The sequence below is a fragment of the Ictidomys tridecemlineatus genome, chromosome 6 (assembly GCF_052094955.1).
Source record: "Ictidomys tridecemlineatus isolate mIctTri1 chromosome 6, mIctTri1.hap1, whole genome shotgun sequence".
Taxonomy (NCBI): domain Eukaryota; kingdom Metazoa; phylum Chordata; class Mammalia; order Rodentia; family Sciuridae; genus Ictidomys; species Ictidomys tridecemlineatus.
In genome coordinates this window covers 54806859-54823355 of record NC_135482.1, presented here as the reverse complement: position 1 = coordinate 54823355, position 16497 = coordinate 54806859, and the positions used below count along the sequence as shown (strand labels likewise).

Here is a 16497-nt window from a genome sequence, read left to right as displayed (position 1 = left end):
CCTGGGTATGAGCAGTTGGTGGGTTCAGTTAGTAATAACACAGTGTACAAACAGGTTTGGGTTCCTCTCAACACCAGCCAGCTTTTCTTTCCTCATGGCTGAAAATTCTGAACCCCTAAATCTTATTTCAAAAATATGTGCTGGGAGGTTCCTGAAGAGAGGTAGAGATTAGGCAGGCAAAGGCAGAGGGAGGCCAGGACTCCTTGAAGGAGGAGAGAGCCCTGCCTTGAGTCCTACCTTTGCCAGTTGCTAAGTTATGGGTCAATAATGAAGGAGAATGAGGAATGGGGAGATGGCTACACATTTTGTACTAAACAAAACCAACAAAAATATTCTGAACATGTATGTGTTAAGATCTCCGACGCTATTCTTGGGGATTAAGGAGAACTGGATTTTTGCTCTTCAAAATGCAGTTCATTGTCTTAATTGTCCAGTGGAATTAATGAACTTCTAGGACTTCTGTTGAACTTAAAGATAATAGGAGCTACTGAATAATATTCTCATAAGGGTTGAATGAGACCATATACAAATACATCTCACCATGTCCAGCACGCATTAAGCACATAATAGGTAGGTTTTTTTTTTTAATTATTAAATGTATCATTACTTAAGAAAAGTGAAGAAAATCCAAGAATGAAGTAGAGCAATGTCCTTAAATGTATAGGAAAACACAGACATGCACACCAGCAGACAGATCAATAGGCAAGCAAATAGGCAGGTAGAAAGATAGATATATAAACACATTTGTGGTCCTGGGAAAATGACAACAAAATTGCACTCTAGTTTGTTTTATCTTTCAAGAAACACCTCAGACTACCTTTAAGGTAACTTAATTCCATCTACTCACAGATGTTCTAATGCATCCAGGCCAGTGAAGGCTTTTTTGGTAATAGACCGGATCCGGTTCCCCTGGAGAATTCTGGGAGGGTGGGTAGGCAGGAATAATCAGAGAACAGAACAGTTAATTACAAAAAGCCACTCTGCTGGTGGAACTCTCATAAAAACAATTGCTCTTTCAATCATTTGTGAGCAAGTATATTTTCATCAATTCAACGATATATCTTAAAAACTATATCCATTGTATAATATGATTGTCAAAGCATTCAACACTAAAGCTAAAAGTAAGAAGTTACTCTGATGGTGACATTAAAGCACTGCTTTTGGTCTTTTTAGGAATAGGAAGGAACTTTATTTTAAGGAAATTCTTTCGGATAAAGCACACAATAGTGGAAGTTTTCTTCTTCCCCTCCTCTTTGGATATCTTCATAGTCGGCTTAAAACAAATTTTGGCCATCTGTAAGAATGTTTTATGGCTAAATGTGTTTTCATTCTGTATTTTGGGGACCTTCTGCAGTATTAATCACTGGATCACTTTGTTTGAAAATTCATGTGAGTAGAATGTAACACATAGGGTTTAAATGTTCACGTTAGTGTTATGGTTTGGCCATGAGATATCCTCTGAATTGCTCAGGTGGCAGTGCAGTGATGTTCACAGGTGAAATGACTGGATCTTTATCAGTGGATTAATCTGCTTGACGGGTTAATAATTTGAATATTGGGTAAAAACTGTAGGCAGGTCACTGAGAGAGTACGCTTGGGGATTAAATCCTATCCCTGGCTCCTTCGCTCCTGCATGCCCTCTCTGTTTCCTGGATTGCTATGAGCTGGGCAGTACTCCTCCACCACTCTATTCCTCCATGATGCTCTGCATCTTCTCAGGCCCAGAGCAATGGAGTTGGCCACCCATGGACTCAACCTCTGAAACCATGCACCCCAAATAATCTTTCCCTACTCTGAATTGCTCGTCAGGTTATTTTGGTCACAGCAATAAAAAGCTGACTAACAGTAAGTATGCCTACTTTTACCCAATGATAATTCCCAAAGTCTAAGCAGTGAAAATAATTAAAAATGTAGTTATATATTAGTAGACATTGAGATCAATTGTACACCTTAAATGTTAAAATTTTTTCCCCCTTTTATCCAAGGAACAAAAGCTAATTATTATATACACATCTTGTAGAACACTCATTTGGGGGAAATGATACAGGGTAGCAACAGGATTATACATCAACTTATAATCTCTTTACAGTGTTAATTTGTGGAACTGACTTCAATTAAGACAAAAATTTTAAGTCAAAGACTGAGCCAAATTATGAGGCAAATAATACTCACAGGCGTCTCAGTTTGTCAAGCCCAGAGAAAGCACCATTCATGTCTTCAATAGTCCATGAAATCTCATTGTTCTTCAGATCCCTAATTAAAAAGAGCATTATCTTAGGAGAGATGCTTCAGAAACCCAAGATCACCACCCAGGTGGCATGCTATTTGTAACAAACTCCTCATAATTCCCCCTATCATCTCCACCCCTTTCAAAATCCTAAACTCTTCGCTTCCCAAGGCACCTCTCATAGTCTACACTCTTCCCTCAAACCACATTTTAAGTTTCTGCCCCAAATCCAGATAGCTGACTCTGGCCTTGTTAATTCCTGTATCAAGATGACTAAATTCTGAAGACTTGAAGAGTCTGAAAACTGCATTAAACTTTGAAACCACAGTTCCAACCACACAAGCAGGAGTTCGCCAAAGCATACAGCGTCTTTCAATTATGTAATGTTTCAAACAGGGAACAGAGCACAAATTTCTGACAGCGCAAAAATCAAAAGCCCATTGCACAATGTTAAATTAATATCTGAGAGATTTTTCAAAGGTCAATTAATTCAACTCTCTTTCTCTTAGGACAGTGATCAGGTTGTAGATGTAACTGGCAAGAGAAGCAAGCATCATCCTCCACTGCCCTTTGTCTATCTTTTTGCTCTGGGTAATTTTTAATCTGCATTTTATAAAGAAAAGTTAGTGGATTTAAAACTGTGTCCCTCTTCGGCAGTTATCAACTTCCTGGAGATCCTGAGACGGCTAACCATAATCACCCAGAAAATCTGATCACTGTCCTTTGAATCCCTTTATGAAACACATGTGGATAAAATGGATTCATTTTAATCAAACTGTTCTGGGAAAGATTAAGATGCTACTTTTGAGGCTGTACACATTTCCTTGACAACAAAGGAAATCTGCTGGGAGAAAAGTGGGCGCATTTAGGAACCAATTAGGTTCATGTACCGAAAACAGAAAGTGTAACTTACAAAGTCTTTAAACTGGAAAGCCCCCGGAAGGCACAGTCCGAGATGTAGCTGACTTTGTTGTTCCCAATGTGCAATGTGTTTAGTAGGCTGAGGCCAAGGAAGCTTGAATCATCTAACCTCGATAAGTGGTTGAAAGTTAGGTCCCTATAAAGAAAAAAAGGAATTTTAGAAAATGGCTTTGACTTTTCCATTCAACATGACGATTTGCTTCCTGACGGACAGGTAATAAATGTAACTATGACAATCCTTATTTTAAAATCTGACCTCAACAATACTCAGGGTAAACATTATTTTTATTCCCAATAATTTAAAAAAAACAACAACAAAATAACCATGATTGCTTTTGCCCATGCACCACGAAACAGCAGAGTTGGCTTCAACTTATCACAACAATAAATATAAGGACGAGGTTGCATGTGAAAAAAAGAAAAAAAAATCTGTCACCTTGGAAACTTTGTTATGAAAATTTCACAGATCAGTGGTAAGAAGCTCATGCTCTGGCATGATCCCTGCTCTCAAACCTGAGAATAAAAGGCAACTCACAGCTCACTGAGTTTCTGGCAGAACTCCCAGGCATCAGGGCTGATCCTGTTGATGGCATTCTGGCTGAGATGAAGTTCCTGCAGCATCAGCAAGCCATAAAGCCAGCCTTTGGTAATCTCTGTTAGGTTGTTGTGGTCCAGCTGCCTACATTTATAAGAAGAATCAAAGGCAGAATCCAAAGTTCATTACTGAGTCTCTTCTAAGGGGACAAATGATTCCACCCGAGGGCACATTCCTATTATTTAATAGATATTTAGCTCTTGCTATCAGAAGATTTTGGCAGAAAATACTCTAAAATCTTTCTTATAAGTTTTATGTGCTTAGGAATTTTCAACCAGATTACCTGAAACAAAACTCAATAGTAAATTATAAATAAGATTGCGCACTATGAGATTTTAACACAGTATTTCAAGTGGGAACTACTGGGTGTTCTACCTTCTTGCTCGCTGAGTAGGAACTGTGGGAACCCACACTTACAAGATTTCCATGTTGCTGAGGCCCCAAAAAGCTCCATCCATAAGTTTTGTTACTCCGTTCCTTTGCATTTTCAGAGACTTCAGAGCACTAAGCCCTTGGAATGAGAGTCCATCTACATTTTTAATCTTGTTTCGGTTCAGTTCACTGCATTGGATATGACAAATTAAACAGTTAGCTTATATGACAATTAAATTCTGGAGGGAGTAATAAAATGTGTCATTACTACAATATATTTAACCCAGTCGGTGTTAAATTACATAGAACGTTTTAAATTTCTAAACATTTTTATTGAGAAGAATTTCAGTTTATTAGCAGTGAGTGAATTTCTGTCTGAAACATGGGATGTATTTTTGGAATAATAAAATATTGAAACCAGACTGCACTTGAGTTTCTAAACCACAGTCCACTCAGCATAGAAGCATATCAATTAATATTTGTTTTTAAATGATCCAGAATGAGGACATTAAACATTCCACTAAAACGTGAGGTCTTTTCAGGATCAGGGCCTTCAAGAGTATCCTGCTCCTTCTGCTTACAAAATTGGTTACTCTCTTCCCTGACTTTTTAGGTTTAATTATTTCTTTTAAGGCTGTATGTAGTTCTCAATCTTGGCTGCACACTGGAACCACCTGGGGAGTTTTAAAAGTTACTGAAGCCTGGCTCTTACTCCCAGAGGTTTTAATGTAATTGGTCTAGGGCGTGGCCTGGGTGCTGGGATTTTTAAAAGCTCCCCAAGTCTCTGTAATGTGCAGCCAAGGCTGAAAACCACTACTGCAGGAGCCTGTTCACAGATCATTCTCCCATTATTAACAAGACAGTTCTTTACAGCCTCTTAAGCTATCGGGGCCTCCTGGAGTTGTCGGCATTATTCTCATAAACTGCAGCTGTTGGGAGCCCCATGATTTCTTTGGTGCCACAATGGCACCTTTGTAAGGAGGCCATTCAATGATAACACTGTTCCCTCCTTCAGTATCAATCTACAGTGTCTTGTCAGGCAGCAGCTGGTAGTGGGTGATGATTAAGGATCCTCCCAATTCAAAGATTCTACAACCCCAGCTCTCAGAAGAAAGGTGGCCACGTGCTTGCTTCAAAATGCCTTTTACCAGAGTGTGAAGTCTGGAATACAGACATCAGGATTTGGAGGAAGTGAGGGAAACAGTATCCAAGAGGACACTGGACTTACAGGTGTTGCAGCTGGGGCAGTTTAAACATCTTGGGTGGGATAGTTGAGATTCGGTTCCTGTTCAGCTTCAGCACCAAGAGTGTGTTGGCCAAATTGTCAAAATACCCAGGTTCCATGGATGTGACTCGGTTGCTGTTGATGTACCTGTTGAACGTTTGAGGATGAGCTGCTCTTTCTGGTTTCTCTGGGAGTTTAAGTGCATGCAACCACTGTGCATTATAAAGAATCTCCAGAGAGCCTAACATTCAATGGATATTTACAATAATTACCCTTAGGTCCTTGTGGACAAATGTTGATGTGAAGATTCATACACATGGGCTAGGGGGTATAGCTCAGGGGGTAAATGCATGCATGGCATTTGTGAGGTCTTGGGTTCCATCCCAACACTCAAATCCATAAGCAAATAACAAGAATATCACATGTATTGCTGGGAAAAGAGTGGGAGGCTTGAATGTTACAAAAATCTGTTAAGATAAGCCTCTACTTTTGTGACATTCATTTATTAACTAAAACACAGCAAGCCAGGCACAGTCGCACAAGTCTATAATCCCAGCAGCTTGGGAGGCTGAGGCAGGAGGATCGCAAGTTCAAAGCCAACCTCAGCAACTTGTGAAACCCTGTCTCAAAATAAAATATAAAAAGGACTGGGGATGTGGCTTAGTGTTTAAGTGGCCCTGGATTTAATCCCCAGTACCAAAATAAATAAACAAACAAACAAACAACCCCCCTAAAAAAAAAATAACAAAAACACAAAACAAAATGGAAAAAAAAAACAGCAAAGTTTAACTTTGATTTTTTTTTTAAAGAAACATTTTAACACAATTTTTTATATAGTCAAAGATAATCCCAAAGTGTCAGAATAAAATGGAGATTGAGGTTACCACAAATCTCAAATCAATAAGAAAGTTATATTTTTTCATCCATCAGTAGTTAGGCAGTGTTTGTTGTATCTTTTTTTTTTTTTTCATTATAACATGATATTTTCATTGGAGATAAAAACTTTGGTAGAAAAAACTTCACTTACAGATATTTGAGTTGAAGGGGTGGAAATGCAGTTTTAAGTTCCGAAATATTGTTGCTGCTTAGATCCAAAGTTTCAAGGGACTGAAATTGTTTTAGATGTTCAGGTAATATCTCTGCAATCCTATTTCCAGCTCTGGAATTAAAAGACAGCACAGATAACTGGTTTAATGGTACAAAAAAAATGAAAGGAGAAAAATATTTCCTATTCCTGCTGAAGAAAGAAGAATCTTCTCTGTTCCTAACTTGTTCTTAAAAAATAGGCAATGGTGATTAAAACAGTACTTTTGAAAGTTAAGCAGTAATTCTACAACCACTTTAATTTATTCACTAAATCTTAAATCATATCATATTAGAACATATGAAACACATTCCTATAAGTCTGATACTATTTGGCAGTAGCTGTCCATTTAAGACAACATGCTATTTTTCAAAATAGTTCTTCCTCATCTTCTTACATGGTAAGTGAAAGTCCTAGTATCAAGAGGGATATAAGCACTGATGAAATTATTTCCCATTTCTTCTTCCTGATTTAGAATCTTATTCTTCTCTTGCCAGGTACCCACACTACAGGTGCCAGTGAACTTCAAATACTCACGAGAATGGGGCTTTTTTAAAAACCATTCTGGAAAGATTTTTTTTTTCCTTTTAGCAACAGCAAGTTTCAATGCATTGCCAAAGTTTCAATGCCAGTAGAGATGCTCCAGGGCTTTCAATACTTTCAATAAAAATATTATGTAAGATCATACTAGTCTAATCCCTGGGCAGTTAGGTTAAGACAGGTTTGACATTAACAGTCTAAACCAAGATGCACAGCCCAGGAGCCACTAGTCACATATAGCTCTTTAAATTTTAGTCAATTAAATGTTAGAATTTAGTTCCTTGGTTACAGTAGGCAGTAGCTATCAAAAGGGACAAAACACACAGTTCTGTCCCACCATCGAGGACAGTTCTGAAAATGTTACTGGACTTTACATGGCGGGAAAAACAGGAAAACAAACCAATAAAATAAAAAGAGGCCAAGTCAAACTTCTTAAAAGGACATCAATACTACCGGTCCCAATGGGAAATTCAGCTAAGTGGCAATTTTGTTAGAAAACAGGAATCAAACAGACATGCAAGTCATCTCCACTGCCATATTAGATCAGGTAGCTAGGTCTTTTTAGACCATCATCTGGCGGTGGGGGGGGGGGGTAATTAACACAGCAAAGCAGAAAAGTTGGGAAGATAAGAGCCCTCCTACAAATCATGAGAAGGTCTTCTCTTTACAACCCAAGGAATGGTGAAACAATCTGTATGTTGTAGGCAGAGCTGTTACAAAGATCACACCTTGTATTTCTTTGGTCTGCAGTTAATCTTTACTTAACAAGAAAACTTAGAAGATATATCTCATATCTGTATCTCCTTTATCAATAGCTGGATTCTATAACACTCTGAGTTTATTAAGTTCTTCTGTATTAGTATATGTTTCAGGCATCTCCCAACCTCAGAAGTTTCCTGAGTTAGGTATAGCACTTACTTATATTCACCAAATCCTATACTGCATTCTGACATCGTATGTCCATAGCTGGTCTTCTTTGCCATATTGCAAGTTTATTAGAAGCAGACATATATCTTTATCTCTACCCTGGAATGTGTATGAAATCTAGTAGTGTTGAGCAAAGAATAGGGGTCAAGCCCTATGCCAAACACTTCTCATATTCTATGCTATTTAATCATAAAATAATCTCTCTGATAGAGATATAATAGATGGTTTTAAAATCTAAAAATCAGGGCTTTTCATGTAACAAGCTGAGTATTTCTAAGCCATCTCAGAGCATAAGTCTAAATTGGTCCCAAAGCAATTCCTGAAGGCTTGTCTCAAAGAATTCAGAGTATCAAAGATATTTTGGCAATTAAATTCTTACTGGAGATGTACCTTCAGAAAGATCTAAAATGCTTCACCTTGCAAAACTGCTCAACAGAAGTTGAAGCCAGAAGGCTTGAAGTGAACATAGGACTCCACCTGGTTCACCAAGCCTTCACAGTGCCAACACTCACAAATGCCCTAGAACAGGACCTCTCCCGTTTACACTTGACCCTCTGGAGTTAGAAGGTTGTATTCCTGATTATGTGCAAATGTCAGGCGCTGTTTTCTCCACAATAAAGAACAATAAGGAGGAGAAAACAGGCCCTAAGTTATGTATTTAAACAAAAACTAACACAACTTCTCAAAATATTGCTAAACACCACAGCAAATGATTTTTATGTCATTTTTGATCTTTAAAAATCCAAGCCAACAGAGAATTTAACTCCATTTTTTAAAAAAGTAATCCTATACAAGCCTAGAAAATACATATTTTAAGAGCTGAACTTGGCAATTAACAACAAAGTTAAAAACAAAAAGTATTAGCAGTTCTGTGTACAAATCACAAATTAGCAAACCCCTCAGATTCCCATAAAGTCTTCCAGAATTTGTTTAGAATCCAGTCAGCCATGACCTCTGATTTTGACCATTTCCCACATCTGGATTCGCCAGTGCGTAAACTCCTTGATCTAGTTGTGAGGTAAAGGGTAATGCAAGAAAGACAATTAGTCAATTTCTAGGACCCGGAGATGGAATCTATCCAAGGGACAAGCCACAGGCCTTCAGGGTCAGGGTGTGTGGGTTAAACAAAACCACACTTTTGGGGCACACAAATTTTTTCTAAAATACATAAACCAATGTTTGCATTATCAGGATGTCCTCCCACCAAGAGTGCAGTAACCCTGAAATGTCCAAGTGCCCCTTCTCTCCAGACCTTGCTCTGTCCCTAGCTACATCTCCTTTCATAAATCTGCATCTGGTTTTGGCCCCCAGGCTGTCTGGGTCTAGTATAGCTACACTTACACAGTATTTAAAAACAACAGAAAGAAAACACTTAGCCAGAGATTTTTGCAATAAATGGAGCAAATTAGGGTTTCAGGGGAGGGAGAGCGAGACTCACAGGTGTCTATCACCCTGGTCAAACAAGGCTACAAGATAACAGACCATACAATCTTTGGTTTATATATTCGTTTGTTTATAAGGCAATTATGAACAAGGTATTAAAACTGCCAATTACTTGAGTGACGAATAAAATTTTCCTTGCAGTAAAAGTATACTCCAGCCAAAGCCAGCAATTTCCTGAACTGCACACCTCCTAAATTGCAGTGTGAAAGTGCTCAGTTATAGATGGAGCATGCACAGTACAGTCTTTGTCAGCTTTGCGCTCCAGCACAAAAATCCCTTACAACTGCCAGGATAATAGCCCCTGTATCACAAAAATTTAAATCTGTCCTAATGGAACTGAATTAAATCCAAATGCCAGTTTCTTATTAGCACTTAAAGTAACTGGCAAATAACCACCTGATATGTACCAGTTTAAAACACAAAACAAACCCCCTCCTAAAAAAAACTTGCTTTATATCATGAAAGAAAGGTAAAAAAGTAAGATTTCAGTTAAAAAAAATTAGATTAAAAAAAATCTCTATCATCTGAAACTTCCAAAATAAGTTTATTTCACAGAGTGGGTCAAAATAGTCACTTCTAGGAGACAAAGATTCAATTCAGCTCCAGCTTTCATTTTTCTTCAAATATGGATAAATGCCAAAGTTGATCGACATAGTAAAAAGCATTGCAGTTAATTAATATTTTTGGCAGGATATGTGCAACACCTGAACAAAAATAAAACTGTGTCAATACTTTTTCTGTTATTTAAGCCACGTAGAAATGCCATCTTTCCATTGTTCAAAAAATCAGAACATGGTACTATAAGCACTGAAAGGTGCTTTAGGTTCATGCAAACCCACCTGAGAGACTAGAAATATTTTGGTCTTCTCTGTTTAGAGTACAGGGAGTTCCTCAGTCAAATCATTACTGAGATGAAGTATAATTAACCCCTGTGGACAAACAGAACTGGGAGCATGGTTGTGGGGGGAGGCAGAAGGTTCCTTCAGGCTTCTAAGACCACGGGAAAAAGAGGAGTCCCAGATATTTCAGCCTTGGCTCCTTAGGTTCAATAATAATGGCTTCATTCTGTTGCCAATTCCATCTTTTGACCAGCTTTGCCAAATACCTTTTTAAAATGCGGAGGCAGATGTGGGTACCCCACTGCTGTCTGATGATGTAGGGCTACAGGGAGACCTATCCATTAACCAGGATGGAGATGCCTTGACCCCACCAAGCCTGAAGTCTAGGGGAGAGAACAGGCAAACAGGAGAGGTCAATAGTGTGGTAAGCGCTGTGAAAGGAAGAGGGAGCAGAGCAAGTACAGAGGGCAGACTCCTCAAGAGCAGTGGGTACAGTGAGGGTGGGCATGGGTCACAAAACTTGCCAGGGGAACTATGCTAAGACCTGAAGGATGAGGGGTTAGCTTGGCGGCAGTGAAAGTGAAGCAAGGCGTGTTTTCTTTGAGGAAATGAAAAAAAAAAAAATGTCTCGATGGCTGGAGTTCGGAGTTCCCGGCTAGATACTGGAGAAATATGAAGCTCAAGAATGAGTTGGCCGAGAAGAGAAGAAAGAGTAGATCAAGCAGGGCCCTGGAAACCATGTCAGGCATTTAGCCTCTATCTCAAGATCAGCTGTGAGGAGAAGCCAAAGCATTTCTAATAGTGGGGTCACATGTGCTACACAGTGGCTGCTCTGGCAGTCATGGGTATAAAGACTGGATGAAGGGCAGACAAGAACAGGCGCAGGGGCACCATGTAGGAGGCTCCTAATTTTTGTGGGGGTTTTTTTGGTCAGGGGATTGAACCCAGAGGTGCTTTAACCACTGGGCCACATCCCTAGCCCTTAATATTTATTTTTTATTTTGAGATAAGGCCTCGCTAAGTTGCTTACAGCCTCACTAAATTGTTAAGGCTGGCTTTGAACTTGTGATCCTCCTGAGGAGGCTCCTAACTTGATGTGGTGGACACAGAGACTATGCTAGCACCAGGGTGGTGGCCTAACTAGACACAGGCTCTGGGGTGGGGACCACAGTTTCCTGAGCTCTTCTCCCCTGCACATAGGCCTAGTTTTTTTTTTTTTTTTTTTTTTAAGATCTGTAGCTCTGTCCTTGGGACTAAGGTCCAGAGTTGGCATTGACTCTATTCTTTACCATTGTGTTCTACATTTTTAGTTGTTTCTGTTGTTTTGGTTTGAGGCCTTCTAAGGCATGTGGGGCAGACTAGCATCTCCCTCTTGCTCAGGTGTGAGATGCTACTGATCAGACCAGCCCAATTCCAGCATTACAATAGGATCATTAGGAAAATGAATTGTGTTATTCTCACATATTAGAAATGCGCTCATTTCACTAGCTCTGAATGCAAACCTGGACTAAACTAATAAAGGTAAAATATAACCGAAGAAGTTAGTAACAGGACCACTTTTTGACTCACTGTAATCATCAGGAAGCAGAAGTGTCTCAAAAGCACTTGTACAGACTTAAGTGAATATAAATAAATAGTGCTATTTTATTTCTGAAGTTTAAAAGGAGACCCCCAGGAGGAGATAGTTTTTGTTGGTGAGGAAGTAGAATATCAGATTTTTTCACACTGAATTTTCTGAATCAATCAAGCTCTAGCTTCTTGATGACAGTTTCAACAGTCTCCCACCTATTGCACAGACAGCTCAAGGTCTTGCAGTTGTGAGGTGTATAGACATACAATCTTGTATGAAGAAGGTATGAGACAGCGTGGTGGTGCACGCCTGTAATCCCAGCAGCTCAGGAGGTTAAGGAAGGAGAATCAAGAATTCAAAGCCAGCCTCAACAATTTAGAGAGGCGTGAAGAACTCAGACCCTGTCTCTAAAAATACAAACGGGCTGGAGATATGGCTCAGTGGTTAAATGCCCCTGAGGTTCAATTCCCAGTACCCACCCCCCCAAAAAAAAGAAAAGAAAGAAGGTATATACATAAGTACACTATGGCATCTTCCACTTGGAGAGGATGTGTGCATGGAGTTAATTTGAAATCAATTTTTATACATTTGCAATGTTCTCACTTCTTATAATGTACCAATCTAACCCTACCCCTTAATTCTAATTTAGTTATTGCAACTAAGAATTGCTTAACCTCATCCATTCCACACAAATAACTATCATGTAAGCATATTAAATGTATTGACTGGTATGGTCTGGCTGAGTCAAGGAAATCCTGATTTCTACGTATAATTTGCAAGCAACCGGCTTAGCACCATTTATAAAGAAGTTATAAGTTGTTAAAGAAAATACCACATTTTGCAAATACATTAAGGTCTAACACTACAGTATGCCCCCCCCCACACACACACACACTCCCATTTAAAAAAAATGGTATCCTTAAGGCTCCCTGAAAACTACTTTGGCTGGAATAACTAACATCCCATAATACCAGGCTTCTTTTAACAGAAAAATTTGGCAAGCAAAGAACCTTTCCCATACAGATAAAAATAAACTGTCTCTGCTCATCTCTTTTCTAAAAAGATAATTAAGAAGTTTCATTAAAAGAACACATGTTTGGACTGGTTCACCAGTAGTGTGGCATCAAAGAATAAAGCCAACTGAGGAAACTTCTGCAAGGAGACAGATTCTTGATTAAGGACTAATGATGCTAACCAGCAACTGAGCCATGGTGTAAGGAGCAAAGACTCAGTTCTTTCAGCTCAAAGCCAGGTCAACATGAAATGTAATTATCTCTTGGATCAAAAACAGGATAAAGATGGCTACAACACAGTATTTTAATACTCAGGTCCTACAAAATCAGGACCCTATTCATGTGCCAGTTAGAACACATGTTAAAAATGAAAAAAAAATCATACCACATACAAAATAACCCTTCTTTGATCAACAAGTGTAAATTCAACTTAGTCCTCTGTGTAAACAGAAATTTACAAGCAAATCCTAGAAGACAACAGGATGATAAAGAAGATAATTACCAAAGACATTTTAATCTGAAATAATTTATGTGCAATAAGAAGCTCTCTTTTGATTAAAAAAAATTTTTTTTAAGTTCTCCCTATTTTGGGGCAGAGGCCTTCCCCAGCCATTTTCACACGACAGACCACTGGTATGGTTCACCTGTTTGAGTGTCTCCACTATCTCTGATTTACTTGAGTGGAGAGAACCTCTAATTCGTTTTTAGAGCTCCCAAAACTCAGGATAAAATGAATGGGTTCAAGACCCTGAAGGAGACAATCCTGACTAGTCCAAAAACTTCAGATTGGCTCTAGATTGGCCCGTAAGCATTGATGCATACATCCATGTGTGCAAGATGCTAATGCTCATCAGGAAATATTATGTCCACTACAGCTGCCAGTCAAAAAAGTAAACACAAAAACAGTGGTTCCCTCCATGAATCTAACTATTAAAAGTAAGATCTCCAGTACAGTTACCTAGAGAGGGCATTCTGATTCGATTCTCAGTTTCATGTCTTGATCTACCAGATTCTCTGACTCTTGATTTTCTCCTCTGTTAAAAGGAAGGAAATGGAATGATCTCTTCCACACCGAATGACCTGAGATTCTAAATAAGCACTGGATATCACCAGATTTACTAGACACAACTGCATGATGTAAAAACTGTATAGCCTCTTCTAGAACCTACCCTCCCTTTGGGAGGATTTATCTCACCTCTCCCCTACACTGGTGTCCCATCACTTGAAGATTAGTTCTCATCTTTATTGGTTTAATCCCTCATTTTCCTGGGTCACATCTTCCAGCAGTTTCCTCAGAAACCAAGTATACAAGCTTTCTGGTACCCCCCACCACACACACACACACAATTCTTTATAGGCTGACAGTTCAGGTGTGCACTGAGATTAAATCAGCTACCCTTTTTCTTTTAGTACAGAGAAGGCACCATTTTGTTCTATCACAGCACTCCCGGATGCAGTTTGATGAGACAGGGGCCTCAGATGGCAGTACACATCAGAACTGGAGGGGCTTCTTGAAGCCCAGGTTGTTGAGCAGCCAACACTTCTGGGGTTTCTGTTTCACTGAGTGTGGGGAGGGGCTCAAGAGTCTGCATTTCTTTTAAGTTCCCAAGGGATGCAGGTTCGGCCAGGAGAACACTTACAGAGCCACTGTCAATCCTAGAGATCTGCATATATGCTTCCCACACCCCATCCCAGAACCTGTTTTACCCCAAGTATTCTGAAAACATAGTTTACTATAGGTTTTTTCCTTCTTTTCACAGTGCTGACGCTTAGCAGACCCTTTCAATCTAGACACATGACCCCTCCAGTATGGGAAACTTTCTTCTCCGAAAATTTCTGCCCTTCTATTTCTATCAATGTCTCCTCATAGACTTTGATCTAGGGAGGTGTGAAGACTTCCTTTGTCTTCTAATCCTCCCACTTGCTCACTTGTTCTTCTCCTGTTTTCCATCCTTTGGTCCTTGGGTTCTTCTTTCTGACAAATTTTTTTCAACTTTTTCCTGACACTTCTATTACCTTGCTACATTGTTTTTTTTATTGCATTCTTAAATTCTATTTTCAGCTAACTTGCTGAATATTCCTTTTTTTAATGGTTTTTTTTTTTTTTTTTTGCCATGCTTCTGGTTTTGTGGATTTAGCATCTTCTCTTCTCGCTCCAAAGATATCACATTTGTTCTCAAGTACCCTTTTCCCACTGCCTCTGACTCCATTTTGCTGTTTCAGACTCTGACTTTGTTGTTAGAAACCTCTTCCGGATGTCTGCTGACCAATGGCCATTCACTCAGATTTGATAAAAAGGAGCACTAAGCAGCTTAGTGAGGGCTGCATGTGACATGGGCTTGCTAAGCAGTGAGTCTCTGCACTGGTGACTGTGGTGTGTTCACATGTCACTTTCTATGAGTCTTCCCTCTTGAATCCTCAGTCTTCCGTTGGGGGGTGCAGGGGAGCACATCTCTTGTCATCTGGGAAGGCTATCTGGGAACTAAGTTGAGAGCAGGGGTGTCACCTTCAGTATTCGGGAGTAACTTAATGTTGGTGATTTCCAAAGAGGGTGTCCACAACCCCTACCTGAATTCCAGAAACTTTCTTTCTATTCCAGTTCTCGTGAAAGTAAACTTCCAGTTTTTTGTGCTAGGGAAAGGGCTCTGCGTTCTGGAGTAGGAATGTGAAGGGAAGTCTGAATACTTCTTGTAAAAGACTATTAACTAATTCTCTATTTTCAATTCTGTTCTGCACCTCACCTTTATAGGTTCTGAATTCCAGAACCATTCTGAGAATCTGCAGTATACTCAAAAAATAAATAAATAAATAAGTAAATAAAAAATAAAATGCCTGCCTTTTTGGGAAATCAGTTGCTTTCTCCTTCTTCTAAGTCAGTTGTAATTTATCCATCTGCTTGCAAAATTTTTATGGCATTTTTTATTTCGATTGTGTCCTCTCTTTGTTCTCTATTTTCTCTTTGTTCCTGTGGGTATAACCCTTCTTTTTCAATTCTTTTACTTTCATTTTAATGGGGTGCAGGAAGGAGCAGAGTAACATGAATGCACTCAGCCCACCATGCTTAACAGGAAGTCTCTACCAGCAAGCAATTCAATCCATCAATAACACCAGTTTCACTTTAAATCCCCAAATAAGCAAACTCTTCCCTCAAAAAATTTACTGTAATTTGTTTCTCACTGAAAAGTCATTTGACTCAGACTTTTACAAGGTAATTTAACAAAAAAATGTAGTCTATATAAAGAACATTCACTTGAGATGATAGTACAAATGAGAAAATACTGCATCACTATTCTGAACCTCAAATTAATAAACAGGCATACAGAGCATTAACTCAGTATGAACACATCAGGCTAAATTCATTTCATTTTATTTTCCAATATGGCTCACAGAACAATGAACCAGAAACATCACTGGCATAGATTATCTTGATTTCACCCAAGTATTTAACTTGTCCTTGTAAATAGGACAGAAAGTGTGGTGGTATGATCATACAGGCTGGTGAGCTCACAGTGATCCCTTGTCTTTATTTTCAGAGAGGGGCATGAAGCTCTAGGGATTTCCTCCACCACAGAAAGTGCTAATAGACAGGGCCAGTTGAGACCCCATACTATGCAAGAAATGGCCTAAGAATCTGAGCCAGGAGAAAGGGCTTTGAGAAAACCTTGTATTTTAAGATATGTAAGTACTATGATGCCAAAAATAGAAGGAAATTGTTTTCCCCACCACACAGAGCTTAGGAGA

At 39.1% G+C, this 16497-nt stretch overlaps 1 protein-coding gene across 2 annotated transcripts in view; it reads right to left on the bottom strand.

The window, feature by feature from the left end:
- Positions 1-16497, bottom strand: part of Lrig3 (leucine rich repeats and immunoglobulin like domains 3) — a 45811-nt gene that overhangs the window by 13041 nt on the left and 16273 nt on the right. For both annotated transcript variants that reach the window (XM_078053231.1, XM_078053230.1), the window contains exons 4-10: positions 6368-6499; positions 5344-5487; positions 4161-4304; positions 3684-3827; positions 3141-3284; positions 2173-2253; positions 848-919 (exon numbers count right to left, since the gene is read on the bottom strand). In XM_078053231.1, coding sequence (XP_077909357.1) covers positions 848-919; positions 2173-2253; positions 3141-3284; positions 3684-3827; positions 4161-4304; positions 5344-5487; positions 6368-6499 — 861 coding nt within the window. The remainder of the gene's footprint in view (positions 1-847; positions 920-2172; positions 2254-3140; positions 3285-3683; positions 3828-4160; positions 4305-5343; positions 5488-6367; positions 6500-16497) is intronic.